We start from the raw sequence: 23,415 nt of genomic DNA, 5'->3' as shown, positions 1-23,415 counted from the left end.
TCTAGGTGGCTCAGTCGGTTAAACATCTGCCTTCAGCTCAGGTCGTGATCCCAGGGTCCTGGGATAGAGCCCCACATCAGGCTCCCTGCTAGGTGGGGAGCCTACTTATCCCTCTCCCACTCCCCCTGTTTGTGCTCTCTCTCTCTCTGTCAAATAAATAAATAAAATCTTTAAAAAAAAGTAATACTAAGTCTTTATGTTGTATTTGTATAAGAAAATCTTATTAGTGTTCCAGAAATTGTGTGAAATTCCTAGAAATCTGATATGTCCTGATATATAATGCTATCAGTCGTAATTTTAAAATGCTGTGTGTCACAGAAATATCCAAATTTCTGTGTCAATTCCATTATGACAAACTCTCATCAGATCTTTAACAATGAGCACTGCTTGTCTTTTGTCATTTATAGGCAGTTATTGTTATACTCAGATGTTTTTGCAAAGATGTTCCACAAAGTGTTTCATCTTCAGGGAGAGTCATAGGAAGGACTTTGGCAAGCACAGGCTCTGATAACTTTAAGATGATAAAACTGACCTGGGTAAGACTTTCTAGGACTAATGAAAAAACTGGATTCAAGCAGAACAAGTATTAACTACATGGGACTGAATAAACTAAGGGGGATAATTATAATTCTTTATGACTTTTTGTTTGAGACATTGATAGTTCTTGTTTTGTTTTTTTAGATATAAAAAACCTTTTCTTAAGCTATCCATGACTTATAGCAGTTTGGTAAAGTCCATCTTTGTAAACAAAGATGAAACATTTCCTTTTTCTCCCTACCCAATTCCTCCAGAAATCAGAAACTCTTTAGTATTCTATCCATGGCAATATAATTAGTTATGTGCATAAGTTCAACAAGAATCCATTCTCCCTGTAATAGAACACAATGAGATCATTGGCAGTATTACCAAAGCTTCGAATGGAATATTGTATTTGACAAAGTTGTGTACAGACTCAGATATGACCAGACAGCTTAAGTAACTACTTGGAAAGATCATCTGATACCTTGCTTATAAGGTTTCTGGCAGCCTTACCAAGTAAGGAAAGAAGGTCACTGCCTAGTAGACCCAGATACATCAAGATATTTTGAGGGACCTTGAGAAGAGAGGAATTCAGCCAAACTATAGGTATTATAGGCAAAATCTATGGCAAGCCCTTGCCTTGGCTTCCTGGCCTCAAAGAATTTTTTATTTTTTATTTTATTTTATTTTTTAAGATTTTATTTATTTATTTGACAGAGAGAGACACAGCAAGAGAGGGAACACAAGCAGGGGGAGTGGGAGAGGGAGAAGCAGTCCTCCCGCTGAGCAGGCAGCCCAATGCGGGGCTCGATCCCAGGACCCTGGGATCATGACCAGAGCCGAAGGCAGACACCCAACAACTGAGCCACCCAGGTGCCTTCTCAAAGAATTTTTTAGAGTTCAGTCTGAGATTCCCTAAGAAAAGTTCCAGCAAAGCAGTATTGACTTACATAGTCAATCACTATTTTTGCTGCATTTATGTAAATAATCAGTCCATGTTTAATGCAAATAAATGACTATTACTATGATTATCTTTGGTTAAAAGAATGGGAGTGATTGTAGAGAGAAAAATTATGTTTGCACCTTTGTAGGTATTGGATTCTAGTCCTGTTAATTGTCTTTGAGGTTTTGTTCTATACCTATAAACTGGAATGGATTCTGAATTGTTCTAGTTTCCTCAAGTATCTGGCTACAACTCTCCAAACTAATGTTTCCAATTAGTTCCTTTCTGGTTCAGAATCACTAAGAACAGAGACTACCCTTGAATGTCCTTGGAAGGCATTATACCAGATCCTCCTCACCACCCAGCCAAACTTCAGAGATTTGAAATTTGGATATATATCTCACACCTAAAGAAGGCTCCACCCAACACATGGTTCTGTACACCAGCTGGAGACCTCCAAATCAGATTGATGAGAAAGACAAGTAGCTGATATCGAAGTAGACTGCTTCCACCCAAGATGCTGGATCAAGAATTCGTACTTTAAACATAAAACTCTTCTTTATTTCCTTTGTACTGGCATTGGTCTGGAAAGATAATGCCATCATCTGTATCTCCTAGGCCATTGCTAAGACCTTTCAGACTACTAGATTTGTCATAAAAAAACTCTGATTTGTCCATTAACAGTGCCTCCTTAGTGGGGGTGGTTTGTGACCCAACAGAATTTATCTTTTTCTGTAGTGATTATCACTCTTGGGCCTATAAATCCCTAAATGGCTGGCATATAACTGAGGAATGCCTCTTAGGTTAACTGCACCCCTACCTTTTCACAAATAGATTGTGCTACTTCATTGGTCAATTCCCCTGAATATACAACATTGAGTTAGAAAAGACCTATCAGGAAGTGTTTCATGATTCAGGATTTGCTTCCTTTGTCAGGCTTCTACTTCCCTGGTTGGGAGCGAATACAAATGAGGCTCTGATCCAGAAACTCTCCTTAACTCTTGAAAGCATTACAGAATCTGTTGGTAAAACAATAGCTGTCCAAAAGAGGTCCTTAGACTCTCTGGCCAAAGTTCCTCTTCTTCTTCTTCTTTTTGGTTAAAGAGTTTATTCATTTATTTGACAGAGAGAGAGAGAGACAGCGAGAGAGGAAACACAAGCAGGGGGAGTGGGAGAGGGAGAAGCAGGCTTCCCATGGAGCAGGGAGCCGGACGCTGGGCTCGATCCCAAGACCCTGGGATTATGACCTAAGCCGAAGGCAGACGCTTAATGACTGAGCCACCCAGGCGCCACTGGCCAAAGTTCTTCTTGATAATAGGACAACCCTTGACTGTGTTAGCTGAGCAAGAAGCTGTCTGTGCTGTAGCCAGCACCACCTGCTGTACCTGGATTAACACTAGGAAAGTTGAAACAGCTACACAAGGTCACTGAACTGGCTTAGGAAAGTGACTCCTTCAACAGGGTCTTTGATTTATTGGATTTTGATTGGTTTGGGTCTTGAGAACCATGGCTCTGAAGTACACTTCTAGATACTACTACTAATAATAATAATAATAGTCTCTCTGGCACACTGTATTCTCTCAAAAGCTTTAAATGCATGCTCACAGCCATTAATCACCAAGCTAATAACCTCCCTAAGACTGGAATGCCATAAAAGGAATGAAGAAAATGACTAAAAAATTGTGGGCTTGAAGTTTTGACCTGTGAATACCACAGAGATTCAGAAACAAATAAACAAATGAACAAACAAACAAAAACATCCTATCACAACCTGTATCACATAGAGGATCAGTAAAAGCTATAAGAACTTCAGAGCAGTAGCTACAAGAGGCACTAATGCTTTAAATTTTGATCACATCTTTCAGTTAAGCTGGGATTCTGATCAAAAGGGGGGAATTGTTAAAAAGAAGAAGGAGGAAAAGAAAGAAAAAAAAGAAAGAAAGAAAGAAAGAAAGAAAGGAAGGAAGAAAGAAAGAAAAAGGAAGGAAGGAAGAAAGAAAGAAAGGAAGAAAGAAAAAGGAAGGAAGGAAGGAAGAAAGAAAAAGAAAGAAAGAAAGAAAGAAAGAAAGAAAAAGGAAGGAAGGAAGAAAGGAAGAAAGAAAAAGAAAAAGGAAGGAAGGAAGGAAGGAAGGAAGGAAGGAAGGAAGGAAGGAAGGAAGGAAGGAAGAAAAAGAAAGAAAGAAAGAGAAAGAAAGAAAGAAAAAGGAAGGAAGGAAGGAAAAAAAAGAAAAGAAAAGCTGAGATTCTGATCAAAAGGGGTGAACTGTTAAAAAGAAGGAGGAGGAGGAAAAGAAGAAGAAAGGAAGGAAAGAAACAAAGAAACAAAGAAAGAAAGAACAGGCCTCAGAGTCACTGGTGCTGACCCCACATCAGGAAACCAGGCTTAACAACTAATTGTAGTTTCAGCCTCTCCCAGGACGGTAACCTTTAACCAGTACATCTGGAGTTACTGATCAGCACTAGTGAGGTAATCTGCCTGAAAGAGCCCTGCCTTTCCCCCAAAGGAAGGTGACCTTGCCTGAAACAATCCACTGTTTGTTAGAAACTTCCTTTTTCTACTCCTGTCTGCCTATAAAAGTCTTCCATTTTGTACAGCTCCTGGGAGCTCCTTTCTTTTGCTAGATGGGATACTGCCCAATTCATGAATCATTGAAAAAGCCAACTTGATCTTCAAATTTACTCAGTTGAATTTTATTTTTTAACATTGGGCATAACACACTTCAGCAAAATCTTAAAGCAAAAAGTGAATAACTGTCAACTACTTAACAAATATTGACTATATGCATCTGAGAGAAGGCAACTTAAAACAGAGCCACAGGCACTGTTACAGACCAAAGAACCGAGAAGTGAGGAAGACTGAGAAAGCATCCAGTCTACAAGCTGCCTCATACAAAAAGCCATAAAGTCTGTAAACATCTCTTCCTCCACAGCAGCACAGAACACCCTTGTCAGTCGTAACAGACCCAGCTGGCGTACTAGGAGAAAGGGCACCCCTCGGAGAAATCTGCACACCTGCATGACTTTATCAATACCAAGTGAGAAGAGACATGGTTCAAGCCTCAGAAACACAGATGAAAAATGATGGACTTTAGGAGAAGAGGTTTGAGTAACTGCAGACAGAGACTGAGAACCTCTGCAATCTGCATGAGGGACCTGATAACACAAACAGCAGATAACACCAAACCAGAATAACACCAGGGAAATGAGACAGACCAGAAGCAGGAAAGAGCCAGTTCTCAGAACCAGATGCAGTCCAGGTGACCAAGGTTTGAAAGTTAATACGAGAGCCATGGTAACATCTGTGGAGTGAACCACACTGATCACAGGCAAAACGTACTGTAGGAACACCTATCCAGGGTCGGAGAAATAACATGAATTAAACTGGCAAGAATAGGGGAGGATTTGCAAGTTGAGGAGACCTTCAGAGAGACAGTCAAAACAGGAAGAAGCAGCCCGTGGAACTGCAGACTGCTTTGCATGCTTTCTACCACAAGAGGGAGGGAAGCCAATAATACGTTGGAGTTTGACCAAGCAGAATTGAAATCTGGGTAGAGCCTACATTGAGCAAGCCTGACTGCAGGTCGCCCCCCCACAAGGAGAACCCTCCCTGCCCCTTACAATAATGCATTCTGAGAAAAGCTACATGCAAATGAAGTTAAAAGTAACCCAGAGCATGTTATATGCATCTGATGAATTGTTGAACTCTACACCTCAAACTAATGATGCACTATATGTCGCCTAATTGAATTTAAATTAAGAGAAAAAGTAACCCATAGCAGAGCAAACAAAGTCACAAGAGGCATTGAGGGAGAATCTGTGTAGCAGAAAAGGGATGCAAACAGGAAGGAAGCATTTAAATTGTGTAGAGAAAGGTTAACACCAAGTCCACATGCTTGAGAGAGCTTCCGTGTATTGTGTAAACCTGAAGGTTCTCCTCCTGGCTCGAGCACAAGTGGCACCAGGATATCATTCATCCTTGTCGCCACCATTGACTAGAAGAGGCACTAGACTGGGAAATGGGAGCTCCCCCAGCCCTTGTGGACTGGGTGAGGAAATACAGCAGCTGGGTGAATTGAGCCTTCCCAGGATACGTGGTAGGAAGGGAAACCAACAGTTGTATTTGCATCTTATTGGGATGGTGGTGATAAGGGCAGAGTGAGAGATTTTCTCTATGCAGAAACATCCATATATGCGTATCTGAATTTATAATACTGAATTTACTAGTTGATCATGGTTAATTGCATGGTGTGCAACCAGTTCTAATATATATGTAAAATTTTGTCATTACCAAGTCCTGAGTTAAAAGAAAAAGAAGAAAAAGACTTGGGAATTGTTGAATTGGCTATGTGAATCCTCAATTTTTCAGCCATCACCTTTCTCAGGCATTTCTCATCTCACACTTTCAATGGGTATAGGAACAGGGAAAGGAATGATAAATGAATTAGCCTGTACTATTTAAATTATTTTCCTCTCTCCCTGGCCCCCTCTTCTGGTCCAAGCTGAATGGTTGAATTTGGGTAATTTAAAGCGTTTACGATGTAACTCCACCATACAATGCAAGCCCTATCCCCAACAGTATGAAGAATCGGCTTCTCTGAACCTGCTCTTCTGGAAGCAGACAACCCTAACTCCAGGATGTGCATCCAGCCTCTGTAACAGAGTCTGCCTGGGTCATGCTTCATGCCGCAGTTCCCTCCTTACCTGGAGCCCAGCCTTGGCTGGCTCTTTCTTCCTAGGAAGCCACACTTTGTCCTTGTTCCACTGGCTGAAAAATGAGCGTCTTTTTCATCCAACTTCTGAATCAAGGTGTAGTTATCCACCTCTAATTATCACCTCTACCTATGGATTCCTGGCTCCCTGGCCCTAGATCCAATGTTGTGGAAAGTGACATCATTTCAAAGTGGACAGAAGTTCATTCTTCCCCATGAGCAGCCAGCTACGTTTTAGAAACCAGCCCTAACTAATTCCCTCAACACTGCATTCAGCCACGAGGTTAGCAGGAGGCCTTCAGTAAACTGAAGTTCAATAGCAACAGACTGGAAGTCAGAGAGAGTATGAGTCTGTGGCCTTGGAAGCCCATGCAATGAAAGGTTTCAGAGGATCAGCAGCTTGACTTCGTCTCTTCCCTGCTTCCTCACTGGAGCAAAAATAGAGAACAGGGCAAGATCCCTGAGTCGGTGTGACCTCTATATCTATGTCAGAGAGATAACTGGAGAGAAATGGGAATTTAAAAAGAGCACCGTGAGAGCAAGCCGTTTTTACCTTCCATATTTCCTGAGTGAAGTGCTTGGCATACAGTAGATGCTCACTTAATATTTGTTGAATGACTGAATGAACAAAGGAACAAATGCAAAGGCTAGGTGATTTTTCAGCTGCGCTTCTACTTATCTCAGCACCATCGGAGCCCCGACTCAGGAGGACCAACAGATCATATATGTTCAAATGCAACACTTCTCCTTTCAGGCTTTCAGTGCATTTATCACATCACTTAGGTGAGTCTACACATATAATTGAAATACATCACTCGCAAAGCCCCACGAATGACACCAGCCACCGTGGGGCCAGTGCTGTAATTTCCAGAGACGCCTGGCTAATCTGAGTGACATGGCCTCAAGACATTTCAAATACGAAGCAGCTACCCTCATCCAATCTTGCCTCCCTCCCCGCCCTCCTGCTATCCCCCACAACCGGTAAGAATCTTAGAATGTCCTCAAGGTGTTTCTAGGTCACAAGTAACCCTTGGGCTTGCGGCACATAAACTGGTCCTTGGGACTTCTTCACTGCCCTTTAGAGACTGAGCGTAATAGCCTGTGGCTCTTTTCCATAAAGCTCAGGCCTGACTTGCTCACCCGTATGGAAATGGATCCAGGTTAGTAATGGACATTTACAAAACACCTACTTGTGCAGGCCTTATACAAATCCTGGCTCATTGGGCATTACAGTCTGGTTGAGTCTCTCCTGAGACAAAGCATTTCCTTTCCCTCCAGTGTAGATTACATCCAGAGCTCCTTCTAAAGACTGCTTAGTGTAAGCTATCCCATGCCCCACCCATTAAGTTTTCTACAGACAGAACCAGGTTTAAAGGAAACAGAGGAGACCTCAGGGTAAAGGCAGCCTGTGAAAGTAAAAATAAGAGGCACAATCATTGCAAAGTATCTGCTTCAGGGTGGGCATCAAAGCGCACACCTCCCCAATACCTGTCATTTTAGAACTTGGACTCTGCCCATGCCTTCCACAGCTTCTTAAAATTGGACTCTGGGAGGCAGAAGATCCTTCAGTGGTCACGCTGTCTGACTTGTGTAGCCACGCCGGAATCCCCTAACATCCCTGACTGGCAGTCAGACAGCCTTGTCTTGTGCACCAACTCAGAACCTTCCAAACGTGCCTGATTGTATGAACCACCAGTAGCACCTGTAAAAAGTATATAGCCCACGAACTATTCAAAGCTACACAAAATCAAAACCTGCAGAGAAAGGGCCTGTGAACCCAAATTGCAACAAGCATCCCTAGTGAGTCCTACAATTAAGCATGTTTCTTATGTGCCTGTAATGCAGTGGTTCTTGACAGTAGCTGCATCTGAGAATCAGCTAGAAAGCTTTAAAAAAATCAATGACAGGGCTTTACCCCTAGCTTTTCCTACTTAATTTGTCTGGAGTAGAGCCCAGGAGGTGTAAATGTTTAAAGCTACTAGCTGATTCTAATCTGCAGCGAGGGTTAAGAACGACCGTAATATCTTCCCAACCCGATGGTAAGCTATTTGAAGCCAGCAACCAAGAAATCTATACCTCTTAGTACCCCTTACCCAACCCCACCATCGTGTTGTACCTGCCGTAAAACACACTCTATCACTACTAAGTTGATCTCATTTAACTAGCTTTGCTCACCCATCCAATGGGATGCAATTTCCTAACTCTGCTAAGAAGCTGCATGCTTCCACTCAGCAAGAGGCCAGATGATAGGAGGATATGAAGTGCTACAACTTTTCACAGTTGAGTCTATGCGCGTATGCACACACACACACACACACACACACACACACACACACACACACCCCTCCCCTACCCCAGAATAACCAGCCGACACAATGCCAGAAGCCTCATTGCAGGGTTCTTCCCTCTTGCTCCAGCCCCCTGCAAGCTCTACTCACATTGTACAGCACGGTAGTCCACCCTTCCATGGTGATGCATTGGAAGACAGTCAGCACAGCAAAAAGTATGTTATCAAACTGGGTGATCCCATCATTGGGGCCAATCCAGTCCCGGCACTCATAACCAGCTGGGCAGCCCTGCACACCACATGGGTGAGGGGGGTCAAATCCTTCCAGAATACCTGCAGACACATTTGGAGGGCAGGAGACAAACCACATGGTGTTTAGCATGAGCTGGAAAGGACTCCAGGAAGCCACAAACACTCAATTCTATTTCCCCCAGAAAAGTGTGACCTTCTTTCTCTCAAGCTCCCTCCCACCTCCGGCCTCTCTCCACCTCACAGCTCACATACCACAAGCTCATCCCAGTGCTTCCCAAACTCCTCTGAACATGGAGCCTCTCCTCCACATGGCCTTCACTTTCTGCAGGCCTCATTCTCTACCCTCGCCTGAGTCCCACAGGAAATGACAAGACTGGATCACACAGAACAGTCTGAGGTGAAGGCAGAATCCTACTGAGTTTCTAACTTCAGACTGTAGTATAGACTCTGAGATTTTCCTGAGTTTCTTGGGGACAATTATAAACTACAGTCCCTTCACAGTGGGTCTCAACTCCTTGTTCTTCTGGCCTAAATTCCTGGTCTTGAATAAGACAATCAATCCATCAATCAATAAAGTAAAACTCCACTGTGGAAGGTGTCCTTTGAAGATGCTTTTAAAAAAACATAAACATTATACTAAATTGGACTTCTTCAACCTCTCCCTGACCCCCTTTCCTGCTAGGGTATTCTACTCAACTTGAACAAATAAGATACAAAGAGATAAGAATCTGGGGTCTGTGAACACCACAGATCTCCCAAGCACCCCCGGCAAGCCAAGCTCAGAGCTCCCTCAGCCCTTCTACACTGTCTGTGGGGCACAGCAAGGGAGGAGAAAGGTCACAAGATGGATCATGAGGGAAAATGTCTCCACAGATCTAGAGAGACCTAAATCTGACTCTGGACTCCTGGATCTCCTTGGCCTGTGGGCCAAAGAAGACACTGAACAAAGAGTAGTTCTTCAGACAGGTGGTTTTTGACATGCATTCTGACAACCTTCTACCATGGGACGGGGGAGCTGGGACCTCCTGTTTGACATCCTCTGACTGCAAACGTAAGAGGTCATTTGCTTTGCAATATCACTGTCCAATGGGGACCTTTATTCTAGGCTGCTTGTGCCTCAAAAAGCAAACTAGGAAGTTTCTGATCCTAATTCTGGGGTTGGGACAGAATATTCTCTTCCAACCAGTCTCCCAATGACCTGAAAGTACTCCAATGACCAGAGGGGAGAGGAAGGGAAGAAGTAGAAGGCAAGAAACAATGACCCTACCTGAATTGTTCGTGAAACATGCACGGTGCAACTTCCCACTGTAGAACTCCAAGCCAATGATAGCAAACATCAGGATGGCAAAGAAGAGCAGAAGACCAATTTGCAGAAGAGGTACCATGGCCTTCATGATGGACTTCAGTACAATCTGCAGGCCTAGAAGGAAAGGAAGAGAATGACAAATGGAGCCTCCCTGGGCACCATTTGATACAGCAGGCTCCCTCTACCTTCTCCTAAGAGGAGAAGGACAAGTCTTTGAGGGAAAAGAACCACTGGTCCTGAGATGATGAAGAAAATTTGCAAAGGGACAACCAGAACAAGTCAAGCCAAAGACTCCATCACTACTACCCCTAGAATCAATCTCATGCTCCTTCTCACCATTCTCTGATCATTTATTTACATGCCTATTACTCCTTCCTTTTTTTGTTTCATCCATGTTGCCTTCTGCTTATCTTTTACAAACTTACGTGAACGTGCTTCTTTCCTAAAGGAAATTAAGCCTGGCCCTGCTAGGCTCTAAGTCCTATGAGAGCAAGGACAAAGTTTACCTCCCCCACTACTATATCAGAATTGTATTTCTGAAGAATTTTTAATGTCAGGAAAATCAAAGGCTTCCGTGACAGGATCCAAAAGTATATACCAAGTATGATCAAATTATATTAAAACTCACAGGAAAAAATGCATAAAAATATAGGATAATGAGTGTTTTTCCTTTTCACTTTATATATATATTTTTTACTTTGTAAAGATTCTACAAAGATCTTTCATTATCTTTAAAAATCTGAAAGAAAGTTGCTAGATTTTAAAGTAAAATGTTATGCCAGATTGCTTCATCCCCACTCTTTATTATCACTGGAGAAATTGTTTCTTGTTTATCCCAAATTCCTTTGGCCCCAGATCCTGCGGGGACACATCAGTAAAGCTACAGCAGAGGAGAAAGAAGAAAGGCAGGTGCTCACTAGGTATCCCTGACACGAGCTTCAGGGGTCTCAGGACACGCACAGCCCGGAGGGTCCTCAGGTCCACATGTGTGTTGAAGTGGGTTCCTGCCGTGGCCAGGATGCTGCAGATGGAGACACAGAAGGTCAAGGTTACCACAGTCTGGCTTTCTCCCCCTGTTCCATGGGGGAAGCTGGGTTGAAGAAGGCTCAGCCTGGAAAGCACACAGAGCTGATGCCAGTTGCATGTGGGAGCACCTGAGCTTGGGTGAATCATCGGTGGTTCTGACTGGAATTAAACTTAGCCATATCTGGGTTTTACTTTGCAAAGAAGGAAAAATTACCATCACACCAGAATCCTAGATCCAAATCATGAGTAGAATACCAGCTCCCTAGCATCGGTCCCATTGCTGCCTCCAAACCTTGGTCCCTACTCTCCTTGCTATTTCTCACCAACCTCCTTTCCCTCTTTCCAACCTACCAAGGCCCCTGGATTTTGTATTTAAGAATTTTCTTAGATTCCCCTGTCTCCTAACTCCTTTAGGGAATTTCTCTGGATCAGGTGCAGTAAAGGAGTAAATCATTCTTCCCCACTTTGGCACTTAAGAGTTTTTACCAAACATATCAATCACACTGATGCTTATAAATTAGGGAATAACTTCACTCGTCCACATACAGCACTTTTATAATTGCTCCAAATCACTGTATAACTTGGATTTTGTTTCTTTGCTTCCATTTTTCCATTTCCACAGACACACACACACACACACACACACACACACACACACACCAAAATCCATAACAATCCTATTATATTGTATACACCAAGCACCTTGTCTTCAGGAGACAATTTATTTCATAGAATCCCATGACACTGCAGGTACTGCGGATAGTCAATGATACTTAAGGATTAATGAAAAACACAGCAGATGACCAAGAGCCAGCAGAGCTGGGTTTCAGTTGTGACTCAAGCACTTGAGAACTGAGTGATTTGAGGCAAGTTACACACTCCAGCAGCCTCACTACCCCCATCTACAAAATGGGGGGAGTGCCAGGACCTCACTATAAAAATAAAATGACATGGTATTGAATATTAGGAGTATTCTAGAAGTTATAATGTGCAAACTAGCTAATACGTCCAACATAAATATTAATAGTATAGTTTTTGCAACTTTGTCTAATCTTAGTCTTCCTTCTTTGGAACACTATTTGAACTCCCTCATAACCTCTCCATGAGAATTTCAGCTACCTGGAGCCACTGGTGAGTGAGTCATTCAGAAAACCAAGTTTTCTATATAGTCAAAGGGTGATGGGAATAGTTTATGTCACTTAATTATTTTGGAGGAAACATTTCCTTCAATACTTGAAATCGAACTTGAATGAAAGGTCTGTGCTGTATACCTCTAGAAAGCAGACATAGGATCAATAGGTACAAATTGCACAGATCCAGGACATGAGAATCATGAGCAGGGCTGGCCAAGAACAAGGTGGACTGTTTCATGGGGTAGGTCCACTTCGCAACATTAAACATACTCAGCCACAGACTGTAGAACTATCTATTAGGAAGTTAAAAGTGTTCCAATGTGGGTTGAAGGTTATCTAAATAACCAGTAGAGATTGCTCTCAACTTTAAGACTCTATAATTCTATGTTAACCCAACCTCAAAATAAGAACCAGAAAGAAACCCTACTCTCATAAAGGGTCTCAGGACCCAGGCAAGCTGGTTCTCAGGTCTCCCTCTACCTCTCCTGATCCAAACTTCCACACTGTCTCTGAAAATGGGGGATGTCGACGAGCAGGGTCTCTGATGCTACTTTTGACTCTGTCTGCCAAAACCAAAGAGAGAAATTAGGGAGGGGAGTGATATCCTTTCCAACAAGTAGGGAAAACCTGAAGAGAAAAGAGAGCAAGGAGAAACGTGGAAAATAGGACTGAAAAATAAAACAGACAAAGAAACAAATAAAGGAAAGCAGAGAAAGAGAAAGCTCAAGGATAGTGTAGTGATAGAGAACTAGAACCCCAGGAAAATGGGGTCACTGTTCTGCTGAATCTGCTAAAAGGGAAAGAAGCACTGTATTCTCAGTCCTCTGAGGCGTGGTGACCATGGGAGATGCCTTTCCCTCCGGTTCGTGCTGTCTTACACACACACACACACACACACACGGTGGGGAGACTCTGCCCTGTTCAGAAATCAGAGTTCTGTTTCCTAGGATACCCAGATACACATGAGATGCTCTTTCAAGTCCTAAGAAAGAGCTACTGAAAAGGAAAATTTCCTTTCCAACCCTGAGTTGAAGGAGGGATATTTCAGAACATGGAGGTAGGGTCCAAAAGACAAAATTGAAAGGCAAGAAGGCAGAAGTGTACGGAGAAAGAAAAACGGCTGAGGGGGGGAAAAATGAGAGGACAGGGAAGCAAATGGTGAAAGGAGACATGGAGATGGAAACAGGAAAAAATACGAAATAAGAGCTGGTGGAGAAGCAAATGCGAGAAAAATAAGAATTCTCATGTGGGAAAGAGAACAGAAGTGAAGCCAATTTGAAGGAGAGAAGCAAAAATATGGCACTTGTGGCCGGGGCCACCAGACACGTCCGTGCTCTTTTCACCAACCTGTCCCCCAAGTTATCCAAGCTGCCTCAAACTTCAGCCAGGACCACACCACCTAGGGCCCCATGCTCCCCTGGCCCTCAGAACTTTCTTTTCCTTCACCCATGAAGAATATCCCATGCACATCCCTAGTGTTCACATCATGTTTGAGGGAAGGAGGTCCCATCCACTTGCTAGAAGCAGGGACAGTGGGATTCTTCGGGGGGAAGGATAATTGAGGAAACGGGCCCTGCTGTGTGCCCCCGTAAAATTCTGTGCCCACTGCCATCCCTGCCCTGCCCACATCTTAGAGGAATTCTCCGTTTTCTCTGGTTTCTCCTCTGTCTCTCCCACAGGATCCGGAACACCTCAAGCAGAGACGCCGTCTTCCCCATCTCTACATCCCCCACACCTAGCCCAGACTCCAGCAAGTAAAAGGCGCTCAGTGAATGCCTGGTGGATCGAACTGCACTGAGGAAAGTAGTCAATGTGTTGAAGCAGGAACCAAACGGACAGAAATATCACAGAAACCCTAGAATTTACCAATGGAAAGGGTAGGTGGCACCGCCGGATACTACTCAAACACACACCTATTTGAGTGCACGGGGGCGTACTAGAAATCTGTCCTCAAACATTTTAGAGTCTAATGAGGAGCTTCTAATATCGTATAGGACTCCTGCTCTCAAGCAGATCCCACAGGACAGGATCTGCCCCGTCTGCAGCAGGAGAGTTAAGAGAGAGGGAGGGAAGGAAGAAGCCTCAAAATGTGAAGACTTGCCCTTTAGCAAAGCCTTGGTACTGAAGTCTATACAGCTCAGCAAAACTCTGGGCCTCACACAGAGCAGGCCTAATGTGGGAGGCTCAAGGCAAGTGCACAGTAGGAAAAGGCCCAGGCCCTCAGTCTAGCAAAAGCAGACAGACAGAGAAATGAAATAATTATAATTCACAATGAAGAATGTCTTAAGAGAGATGCTTACAAAGCGCTCCGAGAATGGGACACACTGCAGGATCACCTACGGGGCTTACTACCTGCTAGCATTTTCCCCTAAGTTATTTCATTAAATCCTCAAACATATCCTGATATCACGACTGTTTCCATTTCATAGGAGAGGAAATTGGGACTTAGAAACAATTAAACTGCTAATACACGCCCAGAGCAGGTATTAAAGTCCTTCCTCTTCTGGTATCGAAGTCCAGCCTTTCCCCAGTCTGCCAGCATGCCGTGCAGTCTTTTCTAGCACAGCACAGTTCCACTGGTCCTCAGCCCAGTGTGCTGCTAAAAATACCAAGGTCACAGTGTTTAGTCTCCCAACAAGCCAGTGAGCTTGGTTCCCTTGATCCTCAAGCCACAAATCACTAAGTCCCACAGACTTGCCACTGACAGCTCTCCGGACCAGCAGGTTGGAGGCTCCTTACACCTGAGGTCACAGCTGCTGTAATATCTACACGCACACACACATACACACACACACGCGTGCGCTACTGCCACAGGATCAGAGAGAGGCCACTGTGCAAAGTTCCAATTCTGAGTAATAAAAGCCTGAGTTCTGCATCATCCCGTGCCCCATTTGCACATACCCTTCAGAAACAGAGGTTGTGTTTTTCCAGTTCTTTTGTCCCCAGGGTGGGGAGCTCTGTACACAGAGGGTGCTTAATTACTACTTTACCCCCAAAGCAGAGGACAGACATGAACCTCTGAGCACCACCAGCAGAGACGGAGGGTTTGGTGCACTGTGTATGTTCAAAACCTGTTTCCTCATGGATGTCATGGCTCATCCCTACCTCTAATGCTTCTGCTCTGAGCTGTCAGCAGATAAGAAGAGCCTAGAGGCTGATATGATCCTGAGGGTGTGGCAGGACCGTCACTGCAGTGGCAGGAGATGGAAGGGATGCTCTGAGCCATCACAACCAAATGGTCTCTCCCCAAGTCAATCACCCAAAGAATTCTCCCACTCAAGAATTCCTTTTGACCTTGGGGTTCTGTCTTAGCCTCTTCATCAACCCAAGTCTTAACAGTCTCTTTTCACACTTCCATGGCTAAAAATTCCCTGAAGCATTATGCAAATATTACATCAAAATATTATCTGTTGCTTATCTGCAATTCAGATTTAACTGGGCATTTTGTATTTTTATTTGCTAAATCTGGCAACTCTATTCAAGGGATAACCAGGTAAATAGCTTCCCTCCCAGTTGTTGCCCTAGCCCTAAACAAACGTGTAAATTCTCTTTTGTGAAGAAGAGACACAAACCAGGAGTCTCCTGCCCTTAGGCTCCGGAGTCCCTCCTGAGCTCTAAAAAGTATCTCTTTGCTTCTGCCCATATAAATCCCAAGGGAGAAGCTGATTAGCATTCAAAAGGCAAGTTATTCATTAGCATCTGTGCAAAAAGGCTGATTAACAGGAGCAAAGGGTGTTAGGTGTTTAACCAGCCCATATTACAGGAGACCAAGAGGAGACAGGGAGGGACCTAACTCAAGTTGGATTCCCTACACAGATTTGAGCCAGGATATCATTTCCATGGGTAATCCAAAATGGGTTGCTGGGTCCACTTAGAAGTGTTTCAGAGGTGGTTGGTTCCTTCTTCTCTTCTACTATTTTACCACCAATGAGGCACCAAAGTCTAACATACCCTTCCTTCAACACATCTCTTGGATTCACCTCTTAACCTCCAGCTTCCTTCTTGCCTTGGAATGCCCACCCCCTTGCCTTCTCTCCTTGCCTAAATAATACGATCCAGACTTCAGAGCCAGATGGCATCCTACCTCCTCCGTGGAAAAGATCTACAGTCAAAAGAAACTTGAACTAAGATGATAAGGAAGTGGTAAAGCACATACTCTCCCGTCATACTGGCTGGTTTCAAATGTCAGTTCCCTCACTCACACTAGCTGTCTGGCCTGATGCAATTGCCTCCCTGAGCTATAGTGTTCTTATCTGTAAAATGGGGACAATACCTTCCGTAGAGGGTCATGTGAGGATTTTAAAAGATAAGATGCTTATAAACTTCTTCACATAGTGCTGACTTTGAAAAGATATCAAGAGCTCACAGAATTAAAGGGATATTGGAGGACCAGGCTGGAAAAACAGGAAAGTAGAAATCTTGGTGTGGTAGGCTGAATAAGAGATTCAAAGAGATCCAGCTCCTAATCCTGGAAACCTGTGAATGTTACCTGATATGGCAAAACTGACTTTGCAGATGTGATTAAGGATTTTGAGATGGGGAGATTTTTCTGGATTATCTGCGTGGGCCCTGAATGCAATCACAAGTGCCTCATAAGAGGGAGGCACAGGAAGATTTGGCTAGAAAGAAGGCAATGTGATGACTGAAGCAAGGTGCTATGCTGCTGGCTTTGAAGATGGAGGAAGGATGCAAGGAATACAGCTCTAGATGCGAGGAAAGGCAAAGAAATGCCTTCCCCGTCTTAAAGCCTCAGGTGAGAGTACAGACCTGCTGATAACCGATGCAGCCCAGGGAAACAAATTTTGGAGTTTTGAATCTAGAGCTATAAGAGAAGGAATTCGCTTTAAGCCACCAAGTTTGCAGCAATTTGTTACAGCAGGAATAATACACCTGGCAAAGGTCAGAGATTCCAGGAAATCTGATTCTTAGGCCACTGTGGCTATTGCTAGACGTATCATCGCCAACTGTACTAATAACATAGCATTGATAGCTTAAAAGTCATGGTGGAAAAAGCATGTGGTGGAACTTAAGTCACATGTCCCCTTACACTTCATCTGGCTGCACTGGGACGGTCCTCTAGCATTTCCAAAGTGGGCAAGACCCCCACCAAGCGCACACACAATAAAAGATTCTCCCAAAAGGGAGATTGGAGGCCACTGGGGAAGCTGGACATGGAGTCATGGAGTCTCTAAAAATACAACAATTTCTACTAAGCCTGACTCCTAGAAAGTACTTAGGAAATAGGTGTCATGGAGGAAGATGAGGAAGAACATATCTGGATTTATTTTGTTTTGTTTTGTTTTGTTTTTTTAGTCTCTAAAACAAATGGATCAGATAGAGGGACTTCTCAGATCCCTCCTGGCTCTAAGACTCCGAGCCAAAACCTGTCCAGATGGCACTACATTTCTCCAGCTCACGCCACCTCCCCTTTCTCTGAATATCTTGAAAAGTGCACAGCATTTAACACCTGATCGCGTACAGTTCTTATGTCTTAGAACTAAAGTCTGACTGTTAATGATAATTAGCTGGAACCTTGTAACTCAGTTCAAAGCCAGCTCCTCAATGGCAGAAAGTTCCTTTCACATTTCTGTCTATGGTCCCTTCCCTAACGATATGCAACAGTAATGCCCAAGAAATACCCTTGACTCAGGGATAAAGGGGTGTTAACAGATCCCCACTGGGGCAGATCGGATGAACTTGTCCGTGGAGCTGCGAATGAGCCCACTGGCACCTATATAATTAGATATCCAAACTGAAGGAGATTTTACCACATGTGCAAATAATGATGATCTATCAAAAATCTACTAAATTACACCCAACGTTTGGCTCTCCATTCCTTTTAAATAAATTACTGAAAGTATAATTTGATTTGGGAATCAGTTTCTAAAGATTTTACTTCATTTTATCAAAAACAAAAAAATAGTTCCTGTGTACTACATTGTTCAATGGAGACAACCTCCCCTCAAAATTCAATTTGACCAAAATACATCCGAGGGAAAAGGATGAGGCTGAGAGAGGGAAAATAGGTGTTTGGGTACTGGCCCAGTACCCAGTCTCTGCAAGCTGCCCCCTTTTCCTCCCCAGACCCTATGTTAGGGCCCTCTGATACCATTCAGGCTTAGCTCAATCCCAGAACCCAGAACCCAGAACCTAGAACCCAGAACCCAGAACCCAGAACCCATCTACAGTGTGCTAATAATTACTGAATGCATGCAATGCAGTAGGCACTGGCATTACAATGCAGAATAGGATGAGATGGTGGCTGTCCTCATGAAACTTAATGAAAAAGACATTACACAGATCACAATTATAGTAACTAGAGGGTCAGGAAAGGAAGGCTTTCCTATGGAAATGGCATATGAGCTCAAAGGTGAAGTATGAGTAGGCTAGAGGAAACAACGTGGGAAGAGCATCCCAGATGCAGGAACAGACATGCATAGAAGGGACAGAGGCAGAAAGGAGACTGGTATACTTGAACAATTCAAACAAGGGCTGGTGTTGTCTGGAACTTAGGGAAATCCAGGAAGTATGGAAAGCAGAGAGGCTAGAGAGTGTGGAAATATCAAATAAAGAAAACTTCACAGACATGTTAGAGATTGGACCAAGCCTAGCAGTGCTCAAAATCCAGGCTTACACTTGGTAATGAAGCATCAGGTTACCCACACCACTACTGTGAGCCCCAAAGAAGTCCCTGATTGAACCATTGGTCTCTTAGCTTCTCCCCAAGCCCAGCCCGAGCTGCTATAATATGTGTCTACCTTGGCCACTGTACCTGAATTAGTGCCGACTTCTATTCCCATAGGCCCCTCCTAGGACAGCTGCTCCCACCTGCCTCCTCCACAGTACTCTTTCCTGATAACAGAGATATCCTATAGTCATGCTGGGTCTCTCTCCAGCCCAGAGACTGAATCTAGATTATCCTAAGCAAATCATCCATTGTCCTATTCTGAATAGTGACTGGTTTAGGAATGAACAGCTCATAGAACTCAGGCCTTTGAGTTTAAAGGAAAATATGCTGTGTTGCTTCAATTCACCCAAATTTTGTTCAAAAGTAAAAGCATATAAAGCAATGATTTTCAAACCTTTTTTGAACATACCTGCAGTACAAAATATATTTTACATCACAAGCCACGATGAATATATGTATGTGTGTGTGTGTATGCATGCGTGTGTGTGTGTGTGTGTAAAATTACAGAGTGCCTCATAAAATAATATTCTATGTGTGATATATTTTCTCTTCAAATTTTCCTTGCTATTTTTTGTTTCACGCTGGTCGCAACCAATTAAGGTGATGTCACGATTCTCTAATGGGGTTGACCTACAGTTTGAAAAACCCAGATGTAAAGACTAGCTAATACACATGCTCACTCTAAGGAGACTGTTCTAAAGAGGACAAGATAGACCAACATGAACTACTGCTTTAATAGCACCATGTGGTTTCTTGGTGTTTCCCCAGAATGATGAAACAGTTTGCCTTGAAAAGTTTTACTGTGTTTTTCCAAGAACTGCAGACACAGCAGTCTAGGAGAGACCCTGTTCCCTCCTCTGTTACCAGAAATAGTAACAGCATCTTGCTGCCTTTCAGAATGGGTAGTCTTATAGAAAGACCACCACCTCCAAAACTGTCACGAGGCAGCTATTTCTGGGGTTTGGTTGGTTAGTTGGTTGGCTGTTATTTATTTATTTAGACTTGGGTCCAAGTTGATTTATGACCAAAATGGAGCATGAACTTTCTTCTAAGATTCTGCCTAGGAAGAAGTCACAATATTTCTTGGGAGAATGAGGACAGTGGGGTCAAATTGTCCCTTTCCAAAAGAGAAGGTCTGTGCCATTTCCAGAAAGGACAAGTGGTTCTGTATTTAACAAAGGTAAGGCTACCCTTTCTGGAATTTAAAATGGGGCTCCTAATTAAATTTCCCAAGACTCTCTTGAGGCTATGAAGTGGTCCCCAAATATGCTTTTTGGTGAACAGAAAAATCATGGCCTTTCCCACTAAAAGAAAGTTCAACAATCAAACCATGTCATGCCAAGGAGAGGAGTTTGTATTAACATTTGAGACCAGATAATTCTTTGTCGTTGGGAGCTATTCTGTGCATTGTAGGATGTTTAACAGCATCCCCCACTTCTACCCACTAGGTGCCAGTAGCAACCCCTCCTCCAACCCCCCTCCCCCGGGGGTTGTGACAACCAAAAATGTCTCTAGACATTGTGATGGGGCCGGTGGGGGGGGGGGGACACATCACAGGTTGAGGACCACTACTGACAGAGAATCTCTCAGATAGCGATTCCTTCAAACTGAGTAGTAGCCTGATTAAAGGCAATGCGTGTGTTTCACAACTAGTCCTCATCCACTCTGGGAGAAGCACACACAGCCCCTCTCAGGCAGACGTGAAGATGTTGCCAGGGTGACCCCCAGCTACAAGTCATAATTTTGATGAAAATGCATTGATGCCAACATTGATAAAAATGTCCTCTGCCTTCTTCTTTAAACATCTCCTAGTGGCTACATGAAGCTTAACCCCAGTGTGTCTACAAAGGAAGCTTTAATCCAAAAGTTTCCCCAGATCATGGAAGGTAAAGAACACAGTAACGTACAAAGGAGGGTTTTATTTACTTAACCTCAGTGTAATGGAGACAAAGGTCAGGTTCCTACTAATGGTCCTGGGTTTCTTCCTTGTTTTACAAGAAAGCCCCTGATGATTCACTCAGACACAGCAAGGAGAAATGCCAAGCAATGGGTAGAAACTCTATGAGTGTCATTCAGGTCCAGGTGATGATAAAGATGATGATGATGATGATGATGATGATGAAAAAAATGCCTCGTTGCTTCCCAGTTTACATAACCTTATCCCATAAAGATACATTATTCTCCATTTCGTCAGTTTGAGAATTAAGGTTCAGAGAGAGAAACTGCCTAGCCCAAGATTACGGAGATAGTAAATGGTCAAACTGAGACCCAAATCCAGAAATTTAGATTCCAAATTTGGAGTGCTTTTGGTAGCTACAAAAGATAATGGCTAATAGCTAGAAACATATCCCAAAGGCACATACGTTCAACAAATGTCTTCTCTAGGACAACCACAGAGCTGCCTCTCGGCAGAGCCTTATGGTGTCCTGTGATTGCAGGATCATATGAATGTTACCAAAACTGTACTTCAGAGAGCTGGCAAAGACAGATAATTGCTGGAGAGGGAAATCCCACATTATAAGAACTCGCTAACATAAATACATGTTCTTTCAGTTGTTTTTCTAGTAGTGGTGAGGGATTTCTGTTGATCTACCACCCACACACTTTCTCTCACCAGGTCTCCCTGAGGTCCAGGGACAAGCACTTGTGAGATGGCTAGCCTGGGATAGAGCAGAAACCAGCTGAGCAACAGAATGCAGCTAATTAGGGCCAAGCCGCTAATGCTGGCCTCATGAGAAGGCTGCACTAGTGACCTCCAGTATCACATTACAGAGACCAGCGGTATACTCCCCCACTACCCACACACAGTGGCCTCCTATTGTTTGTACTGCTAGGATCTCCTCTTCCTCCAAAAACAACACTCTCCCCCTACCATTCTTTTTTTTTTTTTTTTTTAAAGATTTTATTTATTTATTTGAGAGAGAGAATGAGGGAGAGAGAGAGAGTACATGAGAGGGGGTAAGGTCAGAGGGAGAAGCAGACTCCCTGCTGAGCAGGGAGCCCGATGCGGGACTCGATCCCGGGACTCCAGGATCATGACCTGAGCTGAAGGCAGTCGCTTAACCAACTGAGCCACCCAGGCGCCCTCTCCCCCTACCATTCTTTTCAAAAACTGCAATGCTCTTACATGCCACCGCTAGCCAGTTAAGTTTCTCCCCGGGGATGTTTGGACGGAGGACCAGAGTTTGGCTGATCTCTCCTGAAGCAGCTAAAGTCCTAAAATGATAGGCTTCAGGAGCTGTCATTGTTCTCACAGAACACAGCTGGCTGTAGTAAGAGAGAAGAATAAAGCTGACCCTGGAGGTAAGAAGAATGAAAAAAGGAAAGAATTCCTCTGGAGCTAGCACCCTGATCCTGCAGTTCCTGAGGCCCAACTACTTCCTGACATTTCTGCAACTCGGTGGTTCCATGAGACACGTCTTCCTTGAAAAGCCCTCCTTGCTTAAATGACTCCAAGTTAGGTGTCTATCACTCACAATGACCCACTCACCTATTCTGTCCAGATAATATCACCTGGATAAGAAACCAAAGTGAAAGTTGACATAACTGGCCTGGCCAGACAAGAGCTAAGTAAGATACATGAAAAACAAGGAAAAACTCGGAAAACCATGCCCTGGCATGGAGCCAATACACCAATTAGAGAATGTGAAAGCTTTTTTTTTCTTGATGTCACCTTAGCAAGTGGCTTAAATCCTAAGATACTGAAACACTGCTTCCTCTTCAGCTTTGGAAAGACTAAAAAATTATACATATTCAAGATCCTGGGGAGAGCCAGAGTCTTCTTGTCAAGACGTCAAATGTGGATGAGTGCAGGTGAACACTAGATGGTGGGTTGACTGAAGGGATACTCAAAGCAGGAGGAAAAGAAAAACCTAAGTAATAAAACTCTACCGTCTCATAGTGTATTGGGGTAGGAGATTTTTTTCTTTTGGATGTCTGAGGAATATCTAGCTAAAAGAATCTGAGTTTATAAAACTTTTCAAATCATTGACTCTTTCAGAAAAATATGGATCCATAAATTTTAGAGAAAACATATTTGTCCATTGTTCCTCTTCCCTAGTTCAGCCTACAATGCCTAAGAGATTGATTTGCATGACAGGCATATGCCATCTGTCTTCTAGGATGACAAGTATTAAAAAAAAATACCCAGATAATTTCCCGTACTTGCAGAGCAGACCAACCTACAATTACAGTGCATGATGAAGAGGCAGCCATAAAGCTGTTATAAAATATCAACTGTCTATAGAGCCCCCAAATGAACTAGAGCTATTTGTTAGAGAAAACAAAGTGCTTTTTATTTTTGAGTCATTAAACCAAAATTCCTTCTAGTACTTCTGAGTCATATCACATCCCATACCGCCTATTTGGAATACAATAAAACACAAGCCATTTTAATAATTAAAAAGAATTGCGCCTATATACAGGAACTCTTTAATTGTTACCCAAATCTATTTGATAGAGATATGTAAGCACAGAGTAAGTGGTTTTAATTGTACTCTCACTGTGAATAAATAAAATGCTGAATTGTTGCAAGAATCAAGAGGTTACTTCT

General features: G+C 43.3%; 1 protein-coding gene across 9 annotated transcripts in view; it reads right to left on the bottom strand.

The window, feature by feature from the left end:
• The window catches only part of CACNA1E (calcium voltage-gated channel subunit alpha1 E), a 501,028-nt gene that overhangs the window by 210,807 nt on the left and 266,806 nt on the right, over positions 1-23,415 (bottom strand). For all 9 annotated transcript variants that reach the window (XM_035722083.1, XM_027610796.2, XM_027610799.2 and 6 more), the window contains 3 exons: positions 10,934-11,037; positions 9,978-10,130; positions 8,610-8,791 (listed from right to left, as the gene is read on the bottom strand). In XM_035722083.1, coding sequence (XP_035577976.1) covers positions 8,610-8,791; positions 9,978-10,130; positions 10,934-11,037 — 439 coding nt within the window. The remainder of the gene's footprint in view (positions 1-8,609; positions 8,792-9,977; positions 10,131-10,933; positions 11,038-23,415) is intronic.

This window comes from Zalophus californianus, chromosome 10, assembly GCF_009762305.2.
Source record: "Zalophus californianus isolate mZalCal1 chromosome 10, mZalCal1.pri.v2, whole genome shotgun sequence".
NCBI classification, from domain to species: domain Eukaryota; kingdom Metazoa; phylum Chordata; class Mammalia; order Carnivora; family Otariidae; genus Zalophus; species Zalophus californianus.
Note: the sequence above shows the minus strand (reverse complement) of the source record. Positions and strands in the feature narration are given on the sequence as shown.